Raw genomic sequence first — 24266 nt, forward strand, 5'->3', positions numbered from 1 at the left:
GGGTACAAATTACTGTGATGTGCTTTTCATTGCTATAAAACTAAATGTGATCTATTAAATAAAGTTTGCTGATTTTAAGTGCATTTATATTTGTGAGGTTTGTATTTGAGAACAGGTAAGTAATGGTCCTTCTATTTTCCATATATTTGTGAAGTTACTAAAGTCAATATGAAGAACCTTACCTCTGTATAATTTTATATATCAAAAATATAGATTGGTGTGTCTCATAGTCAATGCCTCATGTTGGAATTAATATCAGGATGGTAAAATAAGTAGAATGCTCTTGGCTTAATAAGAGGACTTTAAGAGGTCAGCAGTTTATGCACTTCTTTCAACCAGAACCTAGGAAAAATTCCTGACAAAAATCTGTAGCAGATTATGGATAAATTGACACAATGCCACATATTCAGAATTCACCTTTTAAAAACTTACAAATTATTAAGGAAAAAAAGTACAACAAAATTTTTGAGGCTTTAGTTAAAGAGAGAAAAATCCATTCTTCATAATTATGAAAATGTAGAGATTCTTAATTTCCTAAACCAGGCTTCTCACTGACATTATAAAAAGAACTATGAAGTTGTGAAACATCCCTTTGCACCATAGATACCTCCATTTTTTATACTTCTCAGTAAGACTCTTCACTGGTTTTCTTTTAATCTTATTCTGCACTAAATGTGTCCACATATGGAGCTACTCTGGAAAATGCTATAAATTTACACTCTCCTTTTATCCCAAATATCTTTCAAGTGAAGACAAGCCCCAAGGCAAAGACACGGCTCTTTTCCCCCATGAATCACAATGGAAAAGCATGCTAACCCCACTAACCAGACACCTACGCTCTCCAGGCTCACTGTCTGCTTTCTTAACTGTCCACAGAGAAAGACTTCCTCGCTTTTATGAAATAGTTTTGGGGTAAACATCCTGTTTCAGCTCCTGCCACAGCAAACTGCTTCCTTGGTAATTTATTGTAAGATCAGGTGCTGAGAATAGTTGTAGGAATCTATCTTTTACTATGAACACATAATGGTCTAGAGATCTAAAACCACTTTGTTTCATCATGAGACTTGATGTGCTGGCTGTGAAATTCACCCTGTTACACTGGACTTCCAAACTCTGAAAGAGAGGCTATGGCCATGTTTGAACATTTACGTTCATATCTATTTTTATCTTTTAAAAGAAAAAGGATGGCTGTTGATGTCAGCACTTGCAAATCACATGTGACATACCAGTGTAACGCAGTTGAAGCTGAATTGAGTCAAACCTTCTGGATGTAGAGCTTTCAGAGGGGTCTGTGTACACAGAAGTATGAGAGAGTGTTTCTCTTGCATGCCCATGACATCATTCCTTGCATTCCTATTCCTTTATGCACATATGTTGCCTCTAAGAGAAGAGATATGAGGAAAAAACTCTATGCTCTGTGTTACATACTCTTGCTTCCCAGAGTAAGAAACCTTGTGGACTGGAGCCTGATTCCCTCTCATAGCTACAGAATGGGAGAAAGGATGGAATATTTGACCTAAGAACAGGTCTAGTACCCAAATTCATGGCTTAGCATCTTCCCCAGTGGAGTGTGTTCAGCAGATAAGGATGGAAAACTGCCTTCACCACCACTAGACTTATGGACTTCCAAAAGACTGTGTCTCAGTCCTTATCAACAGGTATATACAACCACTGGTGAACAAGGTGCATGACAGCACAATGTACAAATAACTGAATTGTTTGGAGCTTTTCTCAACCTCTGGCAATCATCTTTCTGCCATCGTTTACAGATGAGTGAGCAGTCCCATGTGTCCTGTGGGCAAATGTGGTGCCCAGAGTTCATTCTGTGCCTTATGAATTGCAGTTTCACAATGCACCACAGTCCCTGACCCCACCAGGAATTCCTGTTGTGGGTCCTGGGCTTCTCCCCCACACACTACCGTTCCTCCAGCTCTACAAGGCAGGCTGATAAGGGTGTGACAGAGACACCACTGGCATCCCAAGTACGCTAACAGAACTACTCCTCATCTCTAGCTCCTGCAGCCTCGAGCATGCTCTCCTGGTGGGGATCACTCTAAAACTCACATGCTGCCCTTTCTGAAGAGACCAGGTTCCTGTCTCCTTGCTGTGTCCCTGAGGGACACAAAGGCTGTCTTCTCCACCATCTCCTGTGAGGAATTTGATTTCCCCTCCAGCTTCCTCCTGAGGTACTTGCAGAGCTTTTGTGGGATATGGCCTCCAACTCCCTTCCTCTGATATGTCCAAAAGGACACCATTTCCTTGTCTCCTCTTGTACCCCTAAATGGTACAGCTTTCCTTATTTTCCTGTCTCAGCATTGTTCCCACAGAGAAACAGATTTTCTTCTGATCTCCTTCTGTCTTTTTTTCCCCAAACATCATAAAATTACAGCCTGGAACTCACTGAACAGAGTATCAGTGTTATAAAGTTAATAAGATTCAAAAAGGGGCTGCATAAACACACATAATTTATATGGACATCAAACCTACTCAACGTTATCAAAGTGAACAACCAAACAAACAAATGAAGCTCATTTCCAAAACAAAGCCCACACAAACACTCAAGACATAACAACTCTGGTATTTCAGGATTTAAATTTATCTCCAATTAACTGAGATTAGAATGAGACCTAAAGCAAAGGGCAGATAATCCCATATCTGCCTAATACGAAGTTTCTTGAACCCTCCTCTGTTTGTTAAACTCCAAAGATAGGATACCGAACCAAAGAGATTTGGCCTTTCTTCCCACCAATGCTATATTACTCTGAAGGCACTCTTTGGGCTCCTTCTTGCTCATCTTTTCCTGTTTTTTTGTGAGATCCTCAAACTGTAGCTTCCGTATCTTCCTCCCCTAGCCCTCCCCATCACCTCTAATCTCCACAAAGGTTTCTATATTAGTCTGAGTAGCTGGATAGGTCTCAGCCTCCATATGGGGGGATTAGACTTAATTTATCCTCTTAACTCAGCAACAACTTCCTCACCAAATCCTCTTCCTTGCCCTAGTACTTGTCTTCACTTCAGCCCTGTCCCTTTCAGGAAGCCAGGGAAAAAAAAGGAAGAAACTGTGAATCCCAGTGTTAATGCTCGTGTCCCGGGGAGAGGACCAACCTCGCTGGGGTCCCGCAGGACGGGAGGGAGCCGAGGCCAGGCCCTGGGCGGGGAACGGGCAGGAATGGGCAGGGTGTCACTGCTGAGGAAGGAGTGACATCCCGCCCCGCGGTGCTGGGACGGTCCCGGTTGTGCACCCCGGGGCAAGGCCGGCCTGACGAGGGAGCACCACCGGTACCGGGGTCACCGGGCAGGGGACGCTCCGGCACCCTGTCCGCGCAGGGCTGGGGCCGCGGCGCTCCGGGGGGAGGTGCCTAGCTGTGCCCAGCGCCGCCGAAGCGGTAATCCCATCAAAGGGCCGGACCCAGCCTCCTCCCCCCTTCTCTTTCCTCCCTTCCTTTCTTTTCCCTTCCTTCCCTCCCCGACCCTACCCTGCGCGGGTGCAAGCCTCGCCGCTCCACTCCGCTCCGCGCCGGCCCCAGCTCCCAGCTCGGGCGCCGGCGGGACAACACGGCGCACATGGAGGTGACGGGCCGCTGCTGCCCCCGTTACCGCTGCCGCTGCCTCGCCTCTCTGCTGCTTCTGGCTTCGTGCCTCGGGTCCGCGGCGGTGCCGCGGAGGAGCATCCCCCGGCGGCAAGGTAGGGCGGGTGGCGGTGCAGGGTGGGAGATGCCCTCTTCCTGCATCGCTCTTGCACCCAGCGAAGTTTCGCGTCCCTTTAAAACTGGCGTCGCCGCGGGCTTGGGGGTCCGCCTCTGGGGCTCCGCGGAGGGCAGCCGTGGGTCCGATCGTGTGTGAAATGAACTTGCCCGTGAGCTCCGGCGCGCCCAGCCCGCAGCGGGTTCGGCCGACGAGGCGAGCGCCGCTCGCTGCCCTTCCCTGCAGCCCCTGCTTTTTCCCCCTCTACCCGGGGGTGAGAGAGGATGCCCAGGCAGTGGCAGCGGATGTGCCACTGAAAGCGGTGAAGTTGCAGAACCAGCGAACGATCCATTTTCTCCGGCATTTAGCACCCATGCCGGTGGGTGCACCCGAGTTACAGACCAGGACCCGACTGCCGCTACTGCGGAAGGGATTGGCAAAATTTGTATCCGTTTTTTTCCCTGAAGCCCATGCTTCAGGTGCTGCGTGAGCTGAGTTAGGAGCCAGGTGAACCTCTGTGCCGGTCAGAGGTTTCTTGTCGTCAGGGCTGTGCTTTTGCTGTGACATTCATGTGCGTGGTAGCCAGTAACACAATACATAGAGTAGAAAATGTGAAAGAAAAATGGCTAGGGAAGCAATAATTTACTTATAATGATGTACTTATTATGTACCAGGCATGATGTGGGGTTGTCCAAGTTCTGCTTCTGCCTGAGTGCTACCTGTGACCTGTGGGAGAGTTCCCCACGGCTGTCACAGGGTTTTGCACCTTGATCAAGGTGGTAGTATGTGGTCCTTAGTGGTTGAAAGTTAAAAATCTGACTCTGAGCAGCTTTTACAGCCTCTGCAACCTGCAGTAAGGTAAAATATAAACAATGAGATGGGGCGCAGTGTGTGGTGAAGTTTGGCATTCTGCATACTTGAAAAATTGTGGTTCTAAAAGGAAATACTGATGCCCAAGACTGTCACAGACACTGGGACTATCCTGGAGTCTTTACCTCTGAGTTCACTGTGGTCAGATCAACGGAAAACATAACAAGTTTAGAAAATTCTGCCTCAGCTCACAAAGTGTTTGCAGCTTCAGACCCATTTTGTAAATATTTCACAGTGATATAAGATTTGTATTGCTGCTCTTTAGAATCAGTATTGTGCATTCTTTTGCTCTTATGAGAAAAAAGAAAAAAAACAATAAATGCCTGTACAGTTGGAAACTTAATACTTAAATACAGCCTGAGCTTAAAGCTGTTACTGGACAGATGGCTAATTTTACTGGTCTGACCTTGTCTCTTAAGGATCTAGTTCCATGATCCTTGGTTGTCATAATAGCTACCATTAAGTACTTGAGGAAATTAGGTAGACTGTAGCTGTGAAAAAGACAACCTGTAGTTTATGTTAAAATACTGTATATGTGAAGTTTGAAATGGACATGTGTAGATATTTGTAAATATTCCTCTACATACTGTGTACTTCTTTCCCCTAATCGGAGCAGAATGTCAGACCTAGATGAAATGTATTCCCATGAATTAAATTAAAACAGCTTAAAGCTTGGAAACAAATTTTTTGTAGTATTGTGGAGGAAATGAATTAATACACTAATATTGTGTTTACCTTACTTTTATTAGCTACATGGTTTATGTTATTTTTGTTTTTTAATAACTGATGTTATTTCAGGTTCACTGACTTATTCAATCATTCTTTTTCTACTTCTTTTGCTGTATAAGATTTATATGGGAACAATTTTTTCAGAATCTGTGCAAACATTTGAAAATCCACTTGCACCAGGCTTTGAAGAGGGAAGTTTCCCAGACAGTTTGTGTGCAGCCATCTATGATTTGAAACCCATCTGCATTATGCCAAGGGCTCTTGGTGTGTGGGTTTCTGAGAATCCCATGACTGGGTCCCTACTGTAGAATGTTGCTGTCAAAACACTGAGAACAGGTATAGTTCCAGGTAGGTCATACAGACAAGGTAGTCTACCTTGTTCTGCAGAGTGTCACATGCTGGGCAGTTAAAAGTGAAAAGAAACTATTATTTACTCACACATCCAAAAGCAATGGGTGAAGAAGAAATAACATAATTAAAAGTTCTTTAAGCTTTCCCTCCTCCCCCCCCCCCCCCCTTTGCCCTTTTAATAGCAATAGAATTGAGACGTACAGGAATTGTAACTAAGGTGAAAACAAGAGGTTATATCAAGAAAGAAGTGATAAGTGATAAAACCAGTCTATCTTCAATACCAGAATCTGACTGGGAGGTCCTGTTGATCAAAAGAAGAAAGATAGTCAAATTCATCTCCATTTTTCCAAGGTTTTTTTGTTCAGGGCTCAGCTTACAAAGTTCAATTTTGCAATCCCAAGAAATAAGTAGAGCGAGAAAGCTGTTTGCAAAGTAAAAAATAAAATACAGGGTTACATGGCCACAAATGCAGCTTCTTAAATTAAACTTTAGGGGAAAAAGCTGTCATGCTCAAATTTGAAACATCCTGATGACTGCTAAACTCATTTGAACATTTATTTACAGTTACATGATACATTTGCTGGCAACAAGGAAATGGGATGACAGACATTTTGGGAAGGGCTTAAAACAAATCCTTAGACACTGTGTGTTGAATAACGTAGTTGGGAACAGATTAGGCTGGGATTCTCTAAATCTTGTACTCTCAGACGCTGGCACTTGTTCTGCTGCTTTCACATTATTTTTTTGCTTTTGCCTTCTGCAAACACACAGATTTTCACTGCTTCTTCTTCAAGTTTCAGTCACTTGATTGAAGGCTGGAAAGTCTAAACTGAGCCCCTAGTGTGTAATACTACTACTAATATAAACATAATAATAATTGAATTTTAATGGTTCTGTGATTTTAGAGAATTACAGGGCAAAATCTGACCACTTAGTTAATTTCCCATGCATGTTCATGGCATGAACTTGTTGCATGATACTGCATTGTTACTTTCTTAGTGACAGTGTCAAGTTCCAGTACCCTGTATAATATTAAAACTGTTGAGTTGATCTGCTCAGAGAAAATAAAATATTCATACCTGATACCTAGGAAGCCTTTATTATTATTGTTATGCTTGCCAACTAATATAAATAAAGAATTGAGTTGTATTGTATTTATTTCCCAGATGTCCATAACAGTAGACATCACTGGCTTTGTGTGTAAATGCTGAAGGAATCAGACTGGTTAGAGTCTGAAGACTTTACAAGAGTGCAACACTCAGTATCGGGGCCAGATTTTTGAAAGGACCCATATCTCTGGTCAGCACTACAGTAAATGACTTTTTTTTTCCGAAGAACTTGGCACTGTGATACTTAAATTCTTTAGAAAATCTGGCTATGTAGTAAGAGCTGCTGGATAGGGAACACTTTTGAAAGTCTAGCCCTATTTAGGTATCAAAATACCTTGAAAATCAGGTCTACAGATACAGAAAATGTCGTACTCTTTGGGAAAGAAGGTGCTTTTTTGAGTTTTTAAAAATTACTTTTTTTTTTTTTTTCTTGAGCAGCAGTAGAATGAGTTGTAATTCACTGTCATAATAAATCCCACATGGAAAGCTTGCAAGGGTGAGGTTGATCTGCTGCTGAATGCGAGGTGTCTGAGGAAAGGAATGATTCTGAATCTGAATGATTCCTAATGCAAGGGCAGCAGAGCTAGCAGAGACAGTGCACATCTGTAAGCTAAAACTAATAAAAAAGATGTGAATAATTTATATGGGGGAAGAATAATATCATTCTTTTATTGTTTCAGACATATGCCAAAGCTGGGACTACCAGACTACATTGTTCTATGTCTCCAGTGACAGTAAAATCAATCAAGCAGAGATTATATATGTATTTGCTGTTTATTGCATTTGGGTGTAAGTTGTGTCACAACACTGTGTGACATTTTCATTTTGATTGGACCTGCTCTAGTACCTCTGGGATCTGTACTTTGGTAAATCCTGATAGCTCTCATCAATCCCATCACCACCTTATTCAGGAATGAGCATTCCCCTAATACCCTCCAGCGCAGCAATGAGAATGCACTGAATTATTTCACTTGAGCATGTTACTTAGCATGACACTGTTAATCACTCATTTTGTAGCATGTTTTCTGACTTTAGTTAGTCTTATTTTCAGCAAAATATGTTGCTTTCTATCCTGAAATTGCTATCTTCTTCTGTAAAAAGAAACTTTTGGTAACTGTTTTACCTGAGCACCATTTGCCAATGCGACCTCTAAAACTACTAGAGAGACTTCCACCAGTGTTCAGAAAGGTAAAATTAGCCAAGGCATTTTTAAGAATTGGTGGAAATGTATCTATACCAGATACAGGGGTTCCCAGTGATGCTTTGGAGAAGAAAGCTTGTTTTGGAATTAAGGCACTAGAGTGAGCCTTTGGAAATCTTTTTGTTCTGAGGCTGTCACAGATTTGCTTTGAGGGTTTACCAGTCCTTCCCAGGCCAGATTTTCAGTTTTTGAAGTGGGATTACAATGGTTTTGTGCTTTTATCCTTTTCCAAACAAGACATGTTAGACAGTAACTAGACTTCTTTAGGGTGCTCAGAACAAGTGTACCCCTATTTTGGCCAAGACTACTACGCATTACTTTCGTAATAATAGGTGAGTGAATGCCTCCATATCTTAGATCACACCTTGTATCTTCTCTGGTAGATACACAGTGACACTGGACTAGACACGGCACAGCACTGTGTTCTGTGTACAGTTTGTTAGGAGTCCAAAGATCAGATTCATCTTCTTAGACATATAGGTAGGGATTTGTAGTGTCTGTCACCCAAAAGACATCCTAAGGAGCAGGAGAGTACTCTGCTGTCATAAACCATAAAATTTCAGTGGATAGCATCTCTTCAGTGCCCCACAAACTCATCAGTCAGCTGAAAGCATACTTGGGAGCTTATCATTCCTCAGATCATGCTTGTGTTGGGACTCAACCTTATGCCTGATTCTGGTTATATCCCTTTAATGTGGTCCTACTGAGCATAATAGTAAATACAGGATGACTAATATTGTTGCTTCATGATGGAGACTCAAAGCAGGACTGATAGGATATTTTCACAGCTTTTCTGATACAATGAAGTGAAACGCTAAAATGGTTATAGAAAAGTTTTCTCATATTGAAACGTTATTAAAATATATCAAAGATGCCTGTAATCTGAGTAAATTACCATGAAAAAGTCTTTGGTGCAATATTTATCAGGGAATGTGCAATGGTGGTTTGTGATTATGTAACAGAAGACTTTCCAAACCACAGGCACACGTGAGGTCTGTATTAGCTATGTGATCTTGAATAAAATTTCCTCATAGGTTTCTATGCAAACAAATGATCTGTCTAGAAAAAAAACCAACAAACACAAACCAAACAAAACACAAAACCTGTTTCTCATAATTAATTCAAATGAAAAAGAAATACTTTTGGGTAAGAACAGGCAAGATTTGATTTATTTTTTACTTTAATGAAGATGCTTACATGTGAAAACTAAATTAGTTATTTGTAATATATGTAACGAGAATATCCAGACCACAGCAAAAGATGAACATTATTTTTGTAGACTTCGCAGAGTTACTAAGGTGAGAACAAGCACAGCCAAATTCATCTTTGAAAGTAACTGCTTCAGAAGGGCGTAAGCCACTGAAAATTGGAGGCTTAGGGGGAAAGTTCCATCGCAAACAGGTAACTAACTCAAATCTAGGTAATGATACAGTGTGTGATGATCCATAAACTCTGCAAGTGAGTGGTCTGTAGCGTGAAATACAAGAAGTTCATACCAGTACTTCTGCTGAGAGCAGGAGTAAGAATAACTCATGAGGAAGACTCTTTGGGATACTGGCCTCCAATGAAAGAGAAATTCACACAATATTGACCTAGCAAGCCTTTTATTCAAAAGGAAAAGAACATCTATGGGGCTGTGAGAGAAACCAAGTTAGTGACTTTCTGCCATGTACTTGGACAGTCAAAATTCACTGGCTTTGTTTTCTTGAAAATATGTTTTATTTGAGCATTGCTGAAAGTTATTCTGGATAATTTTTGGAAGTAGAAGAGGTAAACCATGTGCTGCTGCTGCTAACATATTCTGCACCTGGCTTTATGTGTATACCACCAAATGGTAATAGGGTGCTTTTCCACTTATATATGTTAGCGTTATAGTTAATAAACACTTTTTAAATGACAGTGCAGATAGCAGTCACATTAACAGCAATTCTCATAAGAAGCAAACACCAAGCGATTCTGAGTTTCTCTTTGTCCTCAGAGGATAGTCACACTGGTGTAACTCACACAGAAAGATCTCTGAGGCTGAAAGAGTCCCAGGCCAGATTATTCTTAACACTTCTTTTGGTTTTTAAAGTAATTTAAAATTGCTGGCACCTGTGAAAATGATGGTACAGTCAAATATCAACACCTGTTTATATTTGGAACTTGCAATTTGAACTGTCTTTCTAAAATGAGGGAAATGAGCATCTTGTGAATGTTCAGCAGGCTGCTTTCAAATACAGAAATCATTCCAATTCTTCTAATGTGTCAGAGGCATTATTGCATGAACAGAGTTTAAAACCAAGACTGGCTTTGTGTTGCTCAGCTCAAAAACCTTCTAAAAAAATCCTAAGGGCAAAGATTATAGAGAATTCCAGTCAAGTGAAATTCTTTCAATGCATAAGAAATTTCAACTGGAAGATCATTTTAGGAAAAAAACACATGAACAAAACCTGTCAAACTGCAAATCTTGGAAAGTAAGTGCCTTGGACCAAAACTTCTGTGGTTTAATTAGAGATAGCAGAAGCCAGAATTTGTTGCTTGGAAGGGAATGTGAGCTTTATTTCATATTCTGCTTTCTAGATAATCACAGGAGAAGGCAACGTGTTTCTAAAAATAAGCAGTCTTTTTATGAAGACAACTATTTACAGAGATGGTGACATTGCAGCTGGTACTCCAGCCATGCACAAAGACAAATGTTAGTTCCCACTACCATTTCATGATGTTCCAGTTCATACATGGACCTGTTGAGTGCAAGTTGCTACTGTTCTCATCTTAATTGAGCTCTCAGAATGGCAGTGCTATGGTATGATGCAGTCAAGAATTCCAACTCTTTCTACGCATGTGATAAAAGACTTAGGCTGAGATGAGAATGTTCAAGCCATTCAAACCTCTGTGAAGCCATAGGGCAAAGTGATCATAGAGAGGATGGAGGAAGAAAACTGCAGAATATAAGGGGTTCTTCCAGTCTCTTCTGCATAGAGAACTGGAAAGCACCTAAAATGGGCAGAAAGGGGAAAAGAACAAGCCATTTGAACCAGCTGATGCCAAGAGAAGGGCATAGCTTGCATGGTGAGGCAGCACTGGCAAGGGTTGAGGCCAAAGGGTTATACTCTGCAGGCTGCCAAAGCTGATGTGCCAGTGAAGCAGGGAATGTTTTGAGAGGACTAGAGAGTATTAGACACTAGCTTTGTGGACATCACAACTGTGTCTTGGCCATTCGTTGTTTATTTCCTTATGTATCCGGTCTTCATGCTGACACATGTTCCATGTCTCATTGTTTCTGGAACAGTAAAGGTTTTGTTCCTTACAGTCATTCTCCCAGCTTTCACATAGTGCTGCTTGTTGCTGACTGTTTGGATACACAGCCATGCCCCACACAAAATTAGCGCAGGGATTCAGGTTTAAAAAGCATGTGTACTCCAGCCACTTAGTAGAGACAAAGAATTTCCTTTGCAGTTTTTACTGATGCTGCTGGTGAATGGAGGGACTTGCTGACTGCAGAAGGTAGTGAAATTATTCTGTTTGTTATGGAGGAACTGAGTTGGATAAGAATTTCCTGCTTCTTGAGATGATGTCAGATTTCCTCCGTGACCTGGCCTTCAGCAGCTTTTAATAAAATCACAGTTGCAATTGAACTGGTTTCTCCAGTCAGGTTAGGGTCTCTGGGCTGTAGCAGCCCTCGTGCCTTTGCCAAAGAAAGTTCAGCAGCATCCTGCCCTATGTTGGGAGTGCTGCCAACAGGTCAAGGGATGTGGCTCTTCCTCACTACTGAGCACTGGTGAGGCAAATCTGCAGTACTCGGCCCAGTTCTGGGCTGCCCAGTACAAGAGAAGACACGGACACACTGGAGCAAGTCCAGCAGTGGGCCACAAAGGTGATTAAAATTGTGTCCACCAAGAATGAGCTTCAAAACAATTCCTTAGGACTTGTAGGGATTGTGGGAACCCAAAATGCTGTATGTCATATTCACACCCTCCACATTTGTTGTTTGTCACATGTTTATCTTTCTTCTCTTTATACTTTAATCTTTGTGTATATGTGTCCATGATTGCCGGGTTTTTCTATCTGACCCCTTTTCCAGAAGCTCACCTTGAATTTTGTTCCTTATAACAAATAAACTATTTCTTCAAGAGCTGTTTTGTATTGTGTATCATTGAGGGAGAAATTTGTAGTAGATAAAGCAAAGAGATTAAGACACATCAAAACATTTTTCAAGTAGCATGAACAATTTTACCATGGTTCCCATTGAAGATAATAAGCTTTAGCTAGTGAATACGTGAAAAATACACCTTTAACTGATATTGATTGTTGGAAAAATAAGTTTTCAAGATATTTATTTGACACTTCTACAGTTTGTCTGGCCTTTTTATTTATATATATCACAAAGCTGGTTTTTTATAATAAACACAAACTCTTTCGTATGTGGTTCTTTTATGTATTATACTTATGTTACCAATGCTCAGAAAATGTAGCAGGCTGACTTTTATCCTTATTTTTGTCATTTCATTTCAGAAGAGTAATAGCCTGCTTTGTAGAGTTTATTTTCATCAACAATGCCTACGACTTAGGGGGCAACTTTGTTGATGTTTCCCTGCTTCCACTAGTGTTTGGAGTGCCATGTTTTCTGGAGCTCCTCTGATATTTGTCCTTCATAGCACCTCAGATGCATGGGCCACAAGAGAAAAGAGAACAGTCTTTTTTTATTTTTTTATTTATTTTTTTTTCTGGTGAAAGGGGTCTGAATTCTCTTAGATGACACCTAAATCAGTGCAAAAGTGGAGGGAGAAGCCGCGGGTGGGAAGGTGAAGGGAAGTGCCTGGAGGAAGAGGGATGGAGGAGTGAGGATGTGGCAGAGCAAGAGGTGTGAGACCTTGCCCTTGCCACTGGCTGTGGGCTGTTCTATTTGCTCAGTGGTAGGACGAAACTGCAACCTGGATGACACAGTGTTACTTGGATGCCCTTTCCCCTGCTGCTCACTGGGTCTGTCTCACCTGGGCAACATTTGCAAACCTACCAGTGCCCATCAGCTGAGTGTCTTTTTAATTGATTGCTGTTCCCAATGTAGTCCCAGTATAGAAAGCCATGGAGGCAGATGGCGTCAAAGGAGATGGCAGGGAATGCTATTGGCATGCTGGTTCTTATCTAGCCCACCCTACTGATTATTCAGGTATCATGCCATAGCTTGATTTCAGCTACTTTCTAACACCACACCTAAGTTACACCTCAGAGACAGTTATTTGAATACTGGTGAAGTAGCTGATGAGGATGCAGGCAGCAGCAGGGCATGCAGGGCTCTGGCAACAGGCAGGGCTAGCAGCAGCCCACTGGCTGCTGGACACAGCCTCAAGGACAAGGCAGGTCCCAGCCCAGCCAGGAAATCCCAGGACAGGAAAGATATTGAGCTTTGCATCCAAGCATCTGGTAGGCTGGAGCAGGGAGAGGTGATCCCCAGTGCTGCCTCGTCTCCAGGAACAGGGACATGGCTACCATTTTCTTCTGCAGACGCATCAGGAATGAGGACAGCTGTGACCCAGCACTGAGGCTTCGACAGCAAGAGCACAAGCCTGGTTTTATGTGTGAGAGCACTAGATTTTGACTTAGGCTTCCAGGAATGCACCTGAGATGATGCAAGTGGAATGTCTTAGTGGGGCTTTTTATGGGCCCCTATACTGCATTTGTGCTGGAAGTGGAAAGTGCTTCCATTACAAGAAGTATCTCACCACCTTACCTCAGATGCAGATACAGCATATGTAAATGTGCACTTGTGTTAGTCAGGCTGGCCTCTGCTCAGTAATTATTAGAAACACAAGCCTGTAAGAGTTATTGAGAGATTGCCCTGGCTGTCCCTCTTGACAAAGGCAGGACAGGTGTAAACTGGACCTTTGCTCCCTGCTTTTAATAATCTTCAGTGCCAGGAATTCCTCAAAAGAGGTTCCAGTGCCTAACCATGAATAGATAGAGGCGTTTTTTCATTATCTAGCTCTTAAAAAAAAAAATAAAAAATTAAAAAATCAACTTTTGCTTCTCCTTCCCACACCTGGAAGCTGCTACATGCTGTGCAGAGCTCCCCTGCTGTCTCTATTCTCTCTGCAGCATTGGAGCTTTCCTGGAAACAGAGCCTTGCTACGGGGAGGAGTGCAAGGAGGGGAACAGAGCATCCCACCTCTGCCCTTCTTTTCTATGATCTGCAGGGTCATGGCAACACAGGAAAAGCCACAATAAAGTCACCACCGACATTGTGCCTGCTTGTTTTTAATGGGATTCACTGTGCTGCACTGTAGCTTAAGTTCTGAGCTTTGCCTCCTTCATTCCTCTTCCTTGGGCTATAAATACCCCAATGACTGTCACCTCAGATGTACCTGGGCAGATAACAGATGCTATATACTGCATCAAGGAAACATCACGTGGCTCCTGGCCTGCTATTATTACAATGTTGAGGGTTTTTTTCCATTGTGTTTATTGCAGTATTTTTAAATCACTAAACTGAGCTCAGGTTAGTCTCTCCAAAAGTTTGTACACCATAGTCTGGGTCAAAACTGTGATGCCTCAATAGGGCTATACTACCTGCAGCTCTGCACCAGTGCTCACTGTGGTAGCATGCAAGTGAGCCAGTTGATTTCTTCTTATCAGAATCTAGTGCGCTAGAAGTGGTGGTTGATTCCTTCAGAGCAACAACTGTCAAGCTTTCTCTGTTCTTTTATGTTTTTCATGCTGTTGTTGCTACTCAGGGTGCGGGAACAAGAGAGAATGGCTGAGATTTTCCAGTTTCAAGTCATCATCTTTTGCAGTTTGTGTGGCTGGGAGATTCTTGCTTTCTTGCATACAGCTGCTGGACAGTGAGAGCTGGAAAATGCTTCAAAGAGGTTAAAAGATGGCACATTTTTTTCATTTAGGGTTTCCTGACCTTTTCCAGAACATCGTGCTGCCTTCATTCCACTGTGGTGTTTGCGTAACCTCGGTCAGTCTGTAAAAAGAAGGGAAACAAGAGAAAACCCTATTGCTATTTATTGATTTAGAAATAGAATTTCACTAATATTTCAGTGAGAGAGTGAATGTGCCACAATTTATTTTGTTCCTCTTTTAGGAGTGGTTTTCTTTCTTGAAAACAGGTTTTTGAATGATAAAATGCTATTTCAATGAAACCTTTTTCTTATGACTTAATGGACTGAATTAAATAATGTTTGAAACAAATCAAAAGGTATTTCTCTTTATGGAAAAAGTTTTGTTCTGAAAACTTCAATTTAGAATGAATTTGAATTTTCTTTCATATGGGTTTTTATTGCTATTTATATTCATACAGTCATTCTATGATTCTGTGATTCTATGATTTTATAGACGCAAAGGAAGTGTTTGAGTTGGAAGGAACCTTAAAGCTCATCCATTTCCAACTCCTTGCCATGGACAGGGACACGCTCCACTAGACCAGATGGATCAAAGCCAATCCAGCGTGTCCTTGAATGCTGCCAGGTATGGAGCATTCACAGCTTCTCTGGGCACCCTGTGCCAGTGCCTCACCACCAAGAGTAAAGAATTTCTTCCTAATGTCTCATCTAAATCTCCCCTCTGTCAGTTTAAAGCCATTTCCCCTTGTCCTATCCATACATGCCCTTGTAAAAAGTCCCTCTCCAGATTTATTGCTGGCATTTTGTCAACAAATTTCTCTTGTTTCACTGAATAGAAATAGGAGACACATTGACCTGGAAAATAAGGAATCCTTCAGTCAGTACCTCTTAACTGTTACCCACACAGATTTAAAAGTAGAATAATGAAATGGTTATCTCATTTCATTGGCCTATATTCTACCATTAATAGTAGTACAGAATATGTTGAATAATTTTTTTTAATTTTCCAAACCATAAACTAGTAAAGATAAAATGAACCAACCATTTTTCCTTAAATAAATTGCCATGTTACTGCATGTGAATTGAATTAGACAATTATTTTTGTATTATTTCAGGACCTGTAAGTACCTGTGACTACCTGCATGCCTTGAAACAACATAAATATCTAAATAGGAAAGAGAAAGTGAAACGCAAAATATAATTAAAATTCCAAAAGAAAATTTTCCAACCCAAATATTTTCAGATAATTAATGAATATTTTAAAAAATACCATTTTGAGTCAGTATTATTTTAATCTAATTTAATATTTCCATAAGTTTTGAAATTTTCTCTAAAATAATATTACCAACTGTGATGAACTTTATCCAGCTCCTCCAAAGCACTTCAGATGTGAAGCTTGTGAACATAAGAAATGTATTTGTTTTGAAGCTGAGTTTTTCTCATAACTGTTCATCACTGTAGTAAGATTTTGAGGTCATTTTAAGACTGGAAGGATGGAGGAACTTGTCTGTGTGTGCATGAGCTATTCTCTTGAAATAGCTGGAGGAAAGCATCAATCTGAAGTGGTTGCTCCTTAGCTACATGAGGCCAGCATGGTAAGGCTGGAAGCAGATGGTGTTCTCATTGGGTACCCATGCTAACTCTTAAAATCACAAAGGTAGGCATGGAAGTGACATCGCCGTTGGCAGATTCAGTTCCAGGAGCATCCTGAGGTGCTGATACACAATTGACTGGCTGAGGCTGGGGACTGTTCTCAGGAGGCACTTTGCCTATGGCCACCCTGATGGTAGCGTATGGGTATTTACTTCATGGACAGAGGCTGTTTTATGTAGCAGTGGAGCTGCAATGGAAATGACACTTTTATCAGTAGGATAAGTTTTTTTAACATTTTTAATTTGAGTGGCTTTTGTGAAGCAAAAATTTAAATTATATTAATTATTTCAAATGGTAAAATTAACTCCATCTTAGGGAGAGGGCTCATGTATTCTTCAGCTCATCTGGAGAGCTTGTTTGGTGACTTCTTCACTGGTTTAGCAGTTTTTGCATATTTTTAGAAGTATAAAACCAAACAGATCTATAAACAAGAAACAAAACAGCTATAAGCAGAAAAGTAAATACAATGTTGTCAGCTCAACATTGTTTATCTACAGTCGAATCCTCATTAACTTCCTGTATTTCATATACTTTTACAATGTATAGTCATAATACGTGTTCAGAGTGTTCCTCCTTGATTAATGGCTTCTTTGCATGCTTCTATTACCAGTTTCATCAAAGCATTTTGGACAACATCAGGCTTTCTGTCCTTAACGGGCCAGAAAGAAGAATGACTTTGTGCAAAGTGTGTTCGATTTTATTTTCATATAGACTGGTTCCTTGTTCTTTTTGATCAGAGCTAATCTCCATGCAGAGCTCTCCTTCACTGCAGAAGACATTTGCAGGTGGGATCATCACTGCGGCAGATCTTCAGAGTATGTACAAGTAGTAGGTATAGTAGTTTGCAGGTTGCCATCCAGCAGGCTGCAGAGGGAAGCAGGCTCTATTGTGGTTTTGTACTGTGCATCAGATAAACAGAAATTTCATGCTGAATTTTGAAAAGAGAGGTATTTCTGACCTGAATTGTAGGAGGAACAACAAATATCCATAGAGTTTTACCATTGAAAGCTATTTTTGGTCTTTATATTCTAAACATGACCTTTGATTTAAAGATGTAAATGTTTAGACCAGTTTTAATATCCATTTTTAGAGTGCCTAATACATGATGTTCTGTAAAATCTTGCAAAATGCCTCAAGCGCATATTTATCCCAAAATAACTTGTTCATAAACAGCGATATATATTGGAACAGTTGTGATCAGCTGACAAACAACTTTGATACTGTGTTGCAACATGACTGTTTGAAAGCTATGACGTCTCCTGCATCTCAGTGGCATAAACATTGCTTCTATCAGATCACGCAGTCAGGTTGTCATGCTTGTGAAGGGAAAGTTCAGTGCAAAAATGGACATTTTTTACTTCCTGCTGGGTTGTGTGAAATCTGGGCTCTGGCAACCAGAAGCGACTCTGAATCCCCTGATGCACACCATCAAGCTACAAGGTCAGGAGTGGCGACAGTGGAGGACTGTAGGGATCACCACACTGCATGAGATACTCCTCTCTGCCTTCTATCCTTCCCAAGAAATACCTCTGCTGCCCCAGGTTTTCCTTTTCCTCTTGGCTCATGGTTTAACGAGGAGGCAGTGCGGTGTCTGGCAGGGTGAGTGCCCATGACTACTTATGGGATGGTTTTGTCATGGGGAGGGCAGGATGCAGCGGTGTGGTGACACTGGATCCTGCACACTCCACAAACCATCATTTGATGCTGAGTATCATCTGGGGCTGCCTGCAAAGGGTGCTAGGTACTGATGGTGCTTACACCTTGTCCCCAAGCACACCTCCTACCACGGCCTTTGTTCTGTTTTGGGATTTCCCTTACTTCTGCAGACAATTAAACAATATAGAAATATGGATCTCTCCAGCTCTTTTATTTTCCCTGGCTTAAGTTTGTATTTACTCCTCCAGTGACAATTTATATATGCCAGTGTAACTGAGGTCAGTATTTGGCTGTCTGTGCCTTTTTCATCATCTGCAAACTGGAGATAGCAGTGTTTAGCAGGGCTGGGTGAATAATTCATGGCACGGCTCCTTATTAAACAGATGTTGCCTCCCTGTTTACAGATAATCTGCAAATGGATTGCATTTTTATTTTCAAATTTATTTGTTGTTCCAAATTATTCACCAAATACTTTCTGTAAATGATTTTATTGGCCTTTGGTGCATTCAGAATACCAATTTGAAGCCTGCTTTGTATGAGTATTTGTTATTGTTGGTTAAAATTTTTTACTTCAGCCACTGTGCGTCCCAGCAAACTTGTCACATAGAGCCTCCTTAAAAAGTAATAACGAGGATAACACAAACATGCTAAGAATGAATGGTTAGGGATTATTCTTTTTCTTTTACTACTGATGCAGATCTAATACTAATCCGGCTCACTGGGTGTTGTGAATATCGGAAAGATGTTTTCTGAATGTGAAATGCTCCTTAACTAGACAGTGATACTCCAGCCCTGGCTGCTCTTCCTTCCTCTCCTTTCGGTAGCAGGTGGTACATGATGGTGTATGGTTCAGCTACTGCTGAGCACAGGGCAAAAGGTAAGCACGAGGGGTAGTACTCTGCTGCGCTCAGAGCCCCAGTGTCAAGCAGGGATAGAATCATATAATCACAGAATCATACAATAGTTAGGGTTGGAAAAGGCCTTAAGATCATCTAGTTCCAACCCCGCTGCCACAGACTGGGATGCCTCACACTACACTATGTTGGCCAAGGCTCTGTCCAACCTGGCCTTGAACACTGCCAGTGTTGGAACATTTGCTGCTTCTTTGGGCAACCTGTTCCAGTGCCTCACCATCCTCACAGTAAAGACCTTCCTCCTTATATCCAACCTGAACTTCCCCTGTTTTAGTTTGAATCCATTCCCTATCGCTGCAGTCCCTGATGAAATGCCCCTCTCCAGCATCTTTATAGGCCTCCTTCAGATACTAGAAGGCTGCTATGAGGTCTCCACACAGCTTGTCTTCTCCAGGCTGAACAGCCCCAACTTTCTCAACCTGTCTTCATACGGGAGGTGCTCCAGCCCCCTGATCATCCTCGTGGCCCTCCTCTGGACTTGCTCCAACAGCTCCATGTCCTTCTTATGTTGAGGACACCAGAACTCCACACAGTACTCCAAGTGGGGTCTCTTGTTTATTCCCCATACCACAGGAGTTTGTATAGAGGCATCTGAGCCTGAATTAAGCCTACTCATTGACTGGAGCGGCTGAAATAGCTCTGCATCACCCTGAGGATTTGTTACAAGTGCTGGCAACTGACTGGTACTCTTGGGATGGATCAGTGCCCCCTTCATCCAACAAATCTAGTGTAAAGCTGCCTTGACCAGCTGGCAAGTCTCCTGCCAAAACATGATTTTTGATCATGCATGGTCTTTGATCCATGTGACTAAGTCTGTGCTAATAAAGCAAATGAGTGAAGGTCGAGAGAGCAAGTCACGTGGCATAGTTTGGTCCTCATCCATATGGCTGAACTCCTTTCCTTACTGAAACATGTCCATACTGGCTTATGGACCTGGTTTGTGAGCTGTGCTATACTCCAAACCCTTCTTGGGAGACTATCCTAGGATGCTGAACTTATGCCACAGGCTGTGCAAGCACTATAGATGTGTGGATGTCCCTGTCTTAAGGTCCTGAAGAGTTTACAGCATCTTTTCAGTGTCTGAGTCAGTTCTCTATTACAGTCATTTGTTAGGTGTGTTTGATTCCAACAGCATTGATAATGGTGGTTTGGAGAAGTTAAGTTAAAAATCTTGCTGAGATTACAGACACCAACCTGTACCATGTGAAGAGAAGGAGATGGATAGGTGCTGCGGGACAAGTACAGCCATATTGAAAATGCCCTCCTCCCACTGTAGCTGGTGAAAGATGGATTGATTGTGGCAGCACTAAACACATGATGACGAGATCCCATTGCTGTAACTTGCATCTGAAGAGAGGCGGGTAGGGACTGAAGGGTCCTTCACATCAGGTTGATCTTGCTTCTTACTTAAATCGTTGCCCTTTCCATCCATAGCTGTTGTGAAGTAATTGAGGTTGCAGAGGCTAGTGGTGATCTGGAAGCCTCTCAGTGGGCCAGGAAGGGGTCTCTTGGACTGTGCCAAAGTAGAAAGGGGCTGAAGAGGAGGCATGTTTTGAGTTTGGTTTGATTTTCTTTATGCAAGGATGTTGGTGTCATACGTGAAGCCTGGGGGAGAGGATGAGGAGAGGCTGAAGGTGGTGTCCTGAGCTGATTAACATCTGCTTGCCACAGAAAGAGGGGATTTCCCCCTTTGCCCTGTCTCTCCAGGTATCCTACCAGTGCCTTGGAAGGCAGAGGTGGAGAGGGAAAAGGTGCATCAAAGTCAAATCTGAGTAGTGGGCTACAGTTGACAGTTTGGAATGAGGGCAACACAGGTCTATTCTTCTTCAAAGGCATACCTGCCAGGTGGCTAAAGAAGTGGTTTTACGTCCTAAGGCATCTCATACACTGTAATTTTGTTCTGAGCAGATAGGCTGGGGCCTCCTCTAGATATACTGCTGGATTCACTGAACTGCACAGCGTTCAGCGTGCAATGGAGGATGCCAAAGCAACATGCGAGCACCATCACGGGATATACGGTAAGTGGTACTGTATGCTGCTAGTAGACGATTGCAGAACCCTACATGGCCTCAAGCAAACAGGAAGCCTGTTCTTGTAACAAATAGCACTATTGGTCAGCATTGGCTTGAAAGGATTGAGCTGCAATTTTAAGAAACAAGTGGTTCATGTTTTAAAAACAAGCCATGGTGGGAATTTGGATTGGGTGTTGAGGGATTGTCGTGGATGTAGATTGCTTTTCTGTTGTGACTTTCATGCAGGGATCTTAGGGCATTCTGCAGCCAAGGCAGTAAAGTAGAGCAGAGCAGGTCTATACTATGCTGTGCAAGCAAAGGGAGATGTGTGGTGATTTCAGGGCCATTCAGATCCCTTGGCTTGTACTTCCAGGCTGAGAATTGCTTTAACAGGAACAGCTTTTCCAAATGACACCTTTACACCTTCCCAGACTGGCAGCAGGTAGAGGGGAAGGAGACTTTCATGGTTTCTCTTCCCCAATAGATAATGTACTGCATAGCATCCATGAAAGCCCAGCCACAGCCTTAAATATCAAAAGGGACTTTTATTCACCTCTACTTCAGTGGTGCATTTCCCTTAAAGAAGTTCAGTGATTTTCCTGGTTTACCCAGAAATTTTACAGGAGAGGCTCTGACCCACTCCAGGCCTTTGCCACTTTGCCTTCTGCCTATTGGGCACAACAGAGTGGCTAGCCTAAACTGGGTACTGTGTTTTAGTGTGCAAGCAGAAAAACAGTGAGTGTTAATCTGAATTCATTCATTTTTATTATAGATTGCTTCAACAAGTGTTCCATAGCAATGAAACTTAGCCCCACAGTGGAAGTTTTTTAGTGGAGAGTAAGCACCAAAGATGTGGGATATCAACTAGAATTCATTGTTTTCCCCTATAACAGTAAACAAATAGCAGCTGGTTTTGTTAGCACTTTCGCTGTAAGGATTTGAAATTTGCAGGAAAAAAAAAAAGTAATTCAGAATTCAGTTTTACATAAAAGGGTTGGATGCAGAAAACTCTTGACTACCTTTATTATTAATGTATGCTAGAAGAATAAGAAAATTCCCTGTCACGGGTATTTCTGGAACACATGCCACTTTATCTGATGGTCTTGTAAATGACAGTAATGCAGTCCAGCTGCAGGGTTGTTTTTATCATTACAGAAGTTCTTGTAGTCTAGGACACTGAGAAAAATTTGCTGTAACCAGAATTTGCCTCAGTCAGGCTCTGTGTGTATTTGGGTCCATTCTTTTGTGTCAAAACAAAGATGCAGTTGCTTTTCTACAGATCACGATATTTTTCAAACAGTTGCAATACTTTATAGTCATAAATCATAAATAGTGTTTAATGTTGTAGATAAAGCATCCAAGCCCCAGTTTATTTATAAGCCTTGAGCATCTGTGTGGCATGATAATAAAATCAGTGACAAACAGTACTGATAGTGTTGTACCCAAACTATCTTCATCTTGTGTTAGCTTTTGATCCCCAGTCATCTCAGGGTCTCTGTTCATAGAATAGCAGACTTTCACTGGCTCATTAGGCTCCAGTACATAACAACAGACACAGAGAGACATTTATTATCATAAAGTTTTTATCATAAATTATTATCATCAGTTTTTATAATGACATAATCATGTAATGTCAGTATCTTCCTTACTCGAAGTAAAATGCATAACTTGTGCAGATAATTCCCACAAATCTTCAGCTGTCCAATCTGACCAATCTGTCCAATCTGATGCACAATTAAAGTTGTCAGTTCCAGCCTGCCCTGAAAGCTAGGTTGTGTTTCATGTCAGTTTAGAATACACATCTTAAGATGGTGTTCTTTGGTCATACTGACAACTTCTATCAAATATGAATGGAATGTTAAAGGGCATTAGCTCTTTATGCATTTGAAAAGGTAGGGGAACATAGGTCCAAATGCCTCCCACAACGTGATAACAATGCACTTGTTTTTAGGTAATTCTGAAGTATTGAGTTATTGCTTTAACTGGCTTGACTATATCTTCTTTCCAAGGTCTTTTACTCCGAAGTTGAAGATGACAAAGCAGTTAAACAGCTCTCACACGATGTTCCCCTGAGTTTAGATATGCTTAGCATGGTGAGTATTCCTTTTCATTAACAGTCAGAGCACTGGAGCAGAGCTTGCAAGTGGGATTTTGCAACTGTCTACATGTTGCTGTTTTGTGAATTGTGCTGAGGATACAAGCCCCTGATCTGCTCTGGGTATCAAGCAAAAGGAAATCACAATGTTTTTCTCTAATCCAGTTACTGTGATACACTTTTTCTCCTTGTTGTCTAATTTATAATGTAAAACTATTGGAACTTTCTTACGTCTTCCTAGTACTGACCTCTGGCTTCTACAAAAATAGATCTTTTAATTTAGAATATGCATTTTCTGTGCACTTCTGCACATGGAAGTGGAATTGCATGACTCTGCACAGAGTTACAACATCAGTGTATGTGTGTTGCACTGTGACAGAGGTAAGAGTGTGAAGTAAAGGAGATACAGCATTTTCAATGCATTTTTTTTGTCTCTGCATGGGACTGTGGCCTCCTGAAAAACAGTTTAATAGTGCTGCTTTAGTTGCACTTTTGCAAGTCCATCTCCTAGAAGATTCCCTCAACTTCTGAGTTTTTTGTTCTTGAAAACATTACTTTTCCTCCTTGCTTCTCATTTTATCTCTTTCCTTTGTTTCTGTTTTTCCTTTTATACCGCCTTTGCATTCTTACTTTGCTTTATTTCACTGTCCCCTTCTTTTTCACCCTTCCCTTTTTCTCATCATTTCCCCTTCCTTTTCCATTTGTGAATGAACACTGCATGCCCTCTTCTGCTGCACTGCTTGGGCAATTAGTGCTGAGATGAGAGCAATTCCTTTGTGCTTCTGGATGGTTCTAAGACTGTCTGCTTTAAAAGTGCATTCACAGAACATGATGGTGTTTACTTAGTGCAGAGAAGCTGCTCTTTGAGTTCAGCAAGGCAGGAACGGAGGTTTTCCAGCCCCTGCTTGGGCAGAGAGCAAAGGAGTGTTGCTGTGATGGGAGCACTTTCATAGCGTGCTCTGCAAAGGGCAGTCTGTCCACAAGAAAGCAATGTTAGAAGCACAGGAATCAAAGGCTTATGTGTGCACAAAGGGGCATTGCAGGCTTTCCAATCTTTATTTGGTGATCCTTCTTCTCAATTCAGTTTTTTTTCTCTCCTTTTTCTTCTGCTCATCTTCATTCTGTTATTTCTTCACCCTGCTTTCTGCAGTCTCCCCACATAAAGTTC

At 41.8% G+C, this 24266-nt stretch overlaps 1 protein-coding gene across 1 annotated transcript in view; it reads left to right on the forward strand.

Moving 5' to 3' along the window:
* Positions 1–3564: 3564 nt before the first annotated feature.
* Positions 3565–24266, forward strand: part of EGFLAM (EGF like, fibronectin type III and laminin G domains) — a gene marked incomplete at both ends in the record, with an annotated part of 75165 nt that continues 54463 nt past the window's right edge. The window contains 3 exons of the mRNA XM_080638645.1: positions 3565–3685; positions 20900–21009; positions 23013–23096. Coding sequence (XP_080494771.1) covers positions 3565–3685; positions 20900–21009; positions 23013–23096 — 315 coding nt within the window. The remainder of the gene's footprint in view (positions 3686–20899; positions 21010–23012; positions 23097–24266) is intronic.

This window comes from Psittacula echo, assembly GCF_963264785.1.
Source record: "Psittacula echo genome assembly, chromosome: Z".
Taxonomy (NCBI): domain Eukaryota; kingdom Metazoa; phylum Chordata; class Aves; order Psittaciformes; family Psittacidae; genus Psittacula; species Psittacula echo.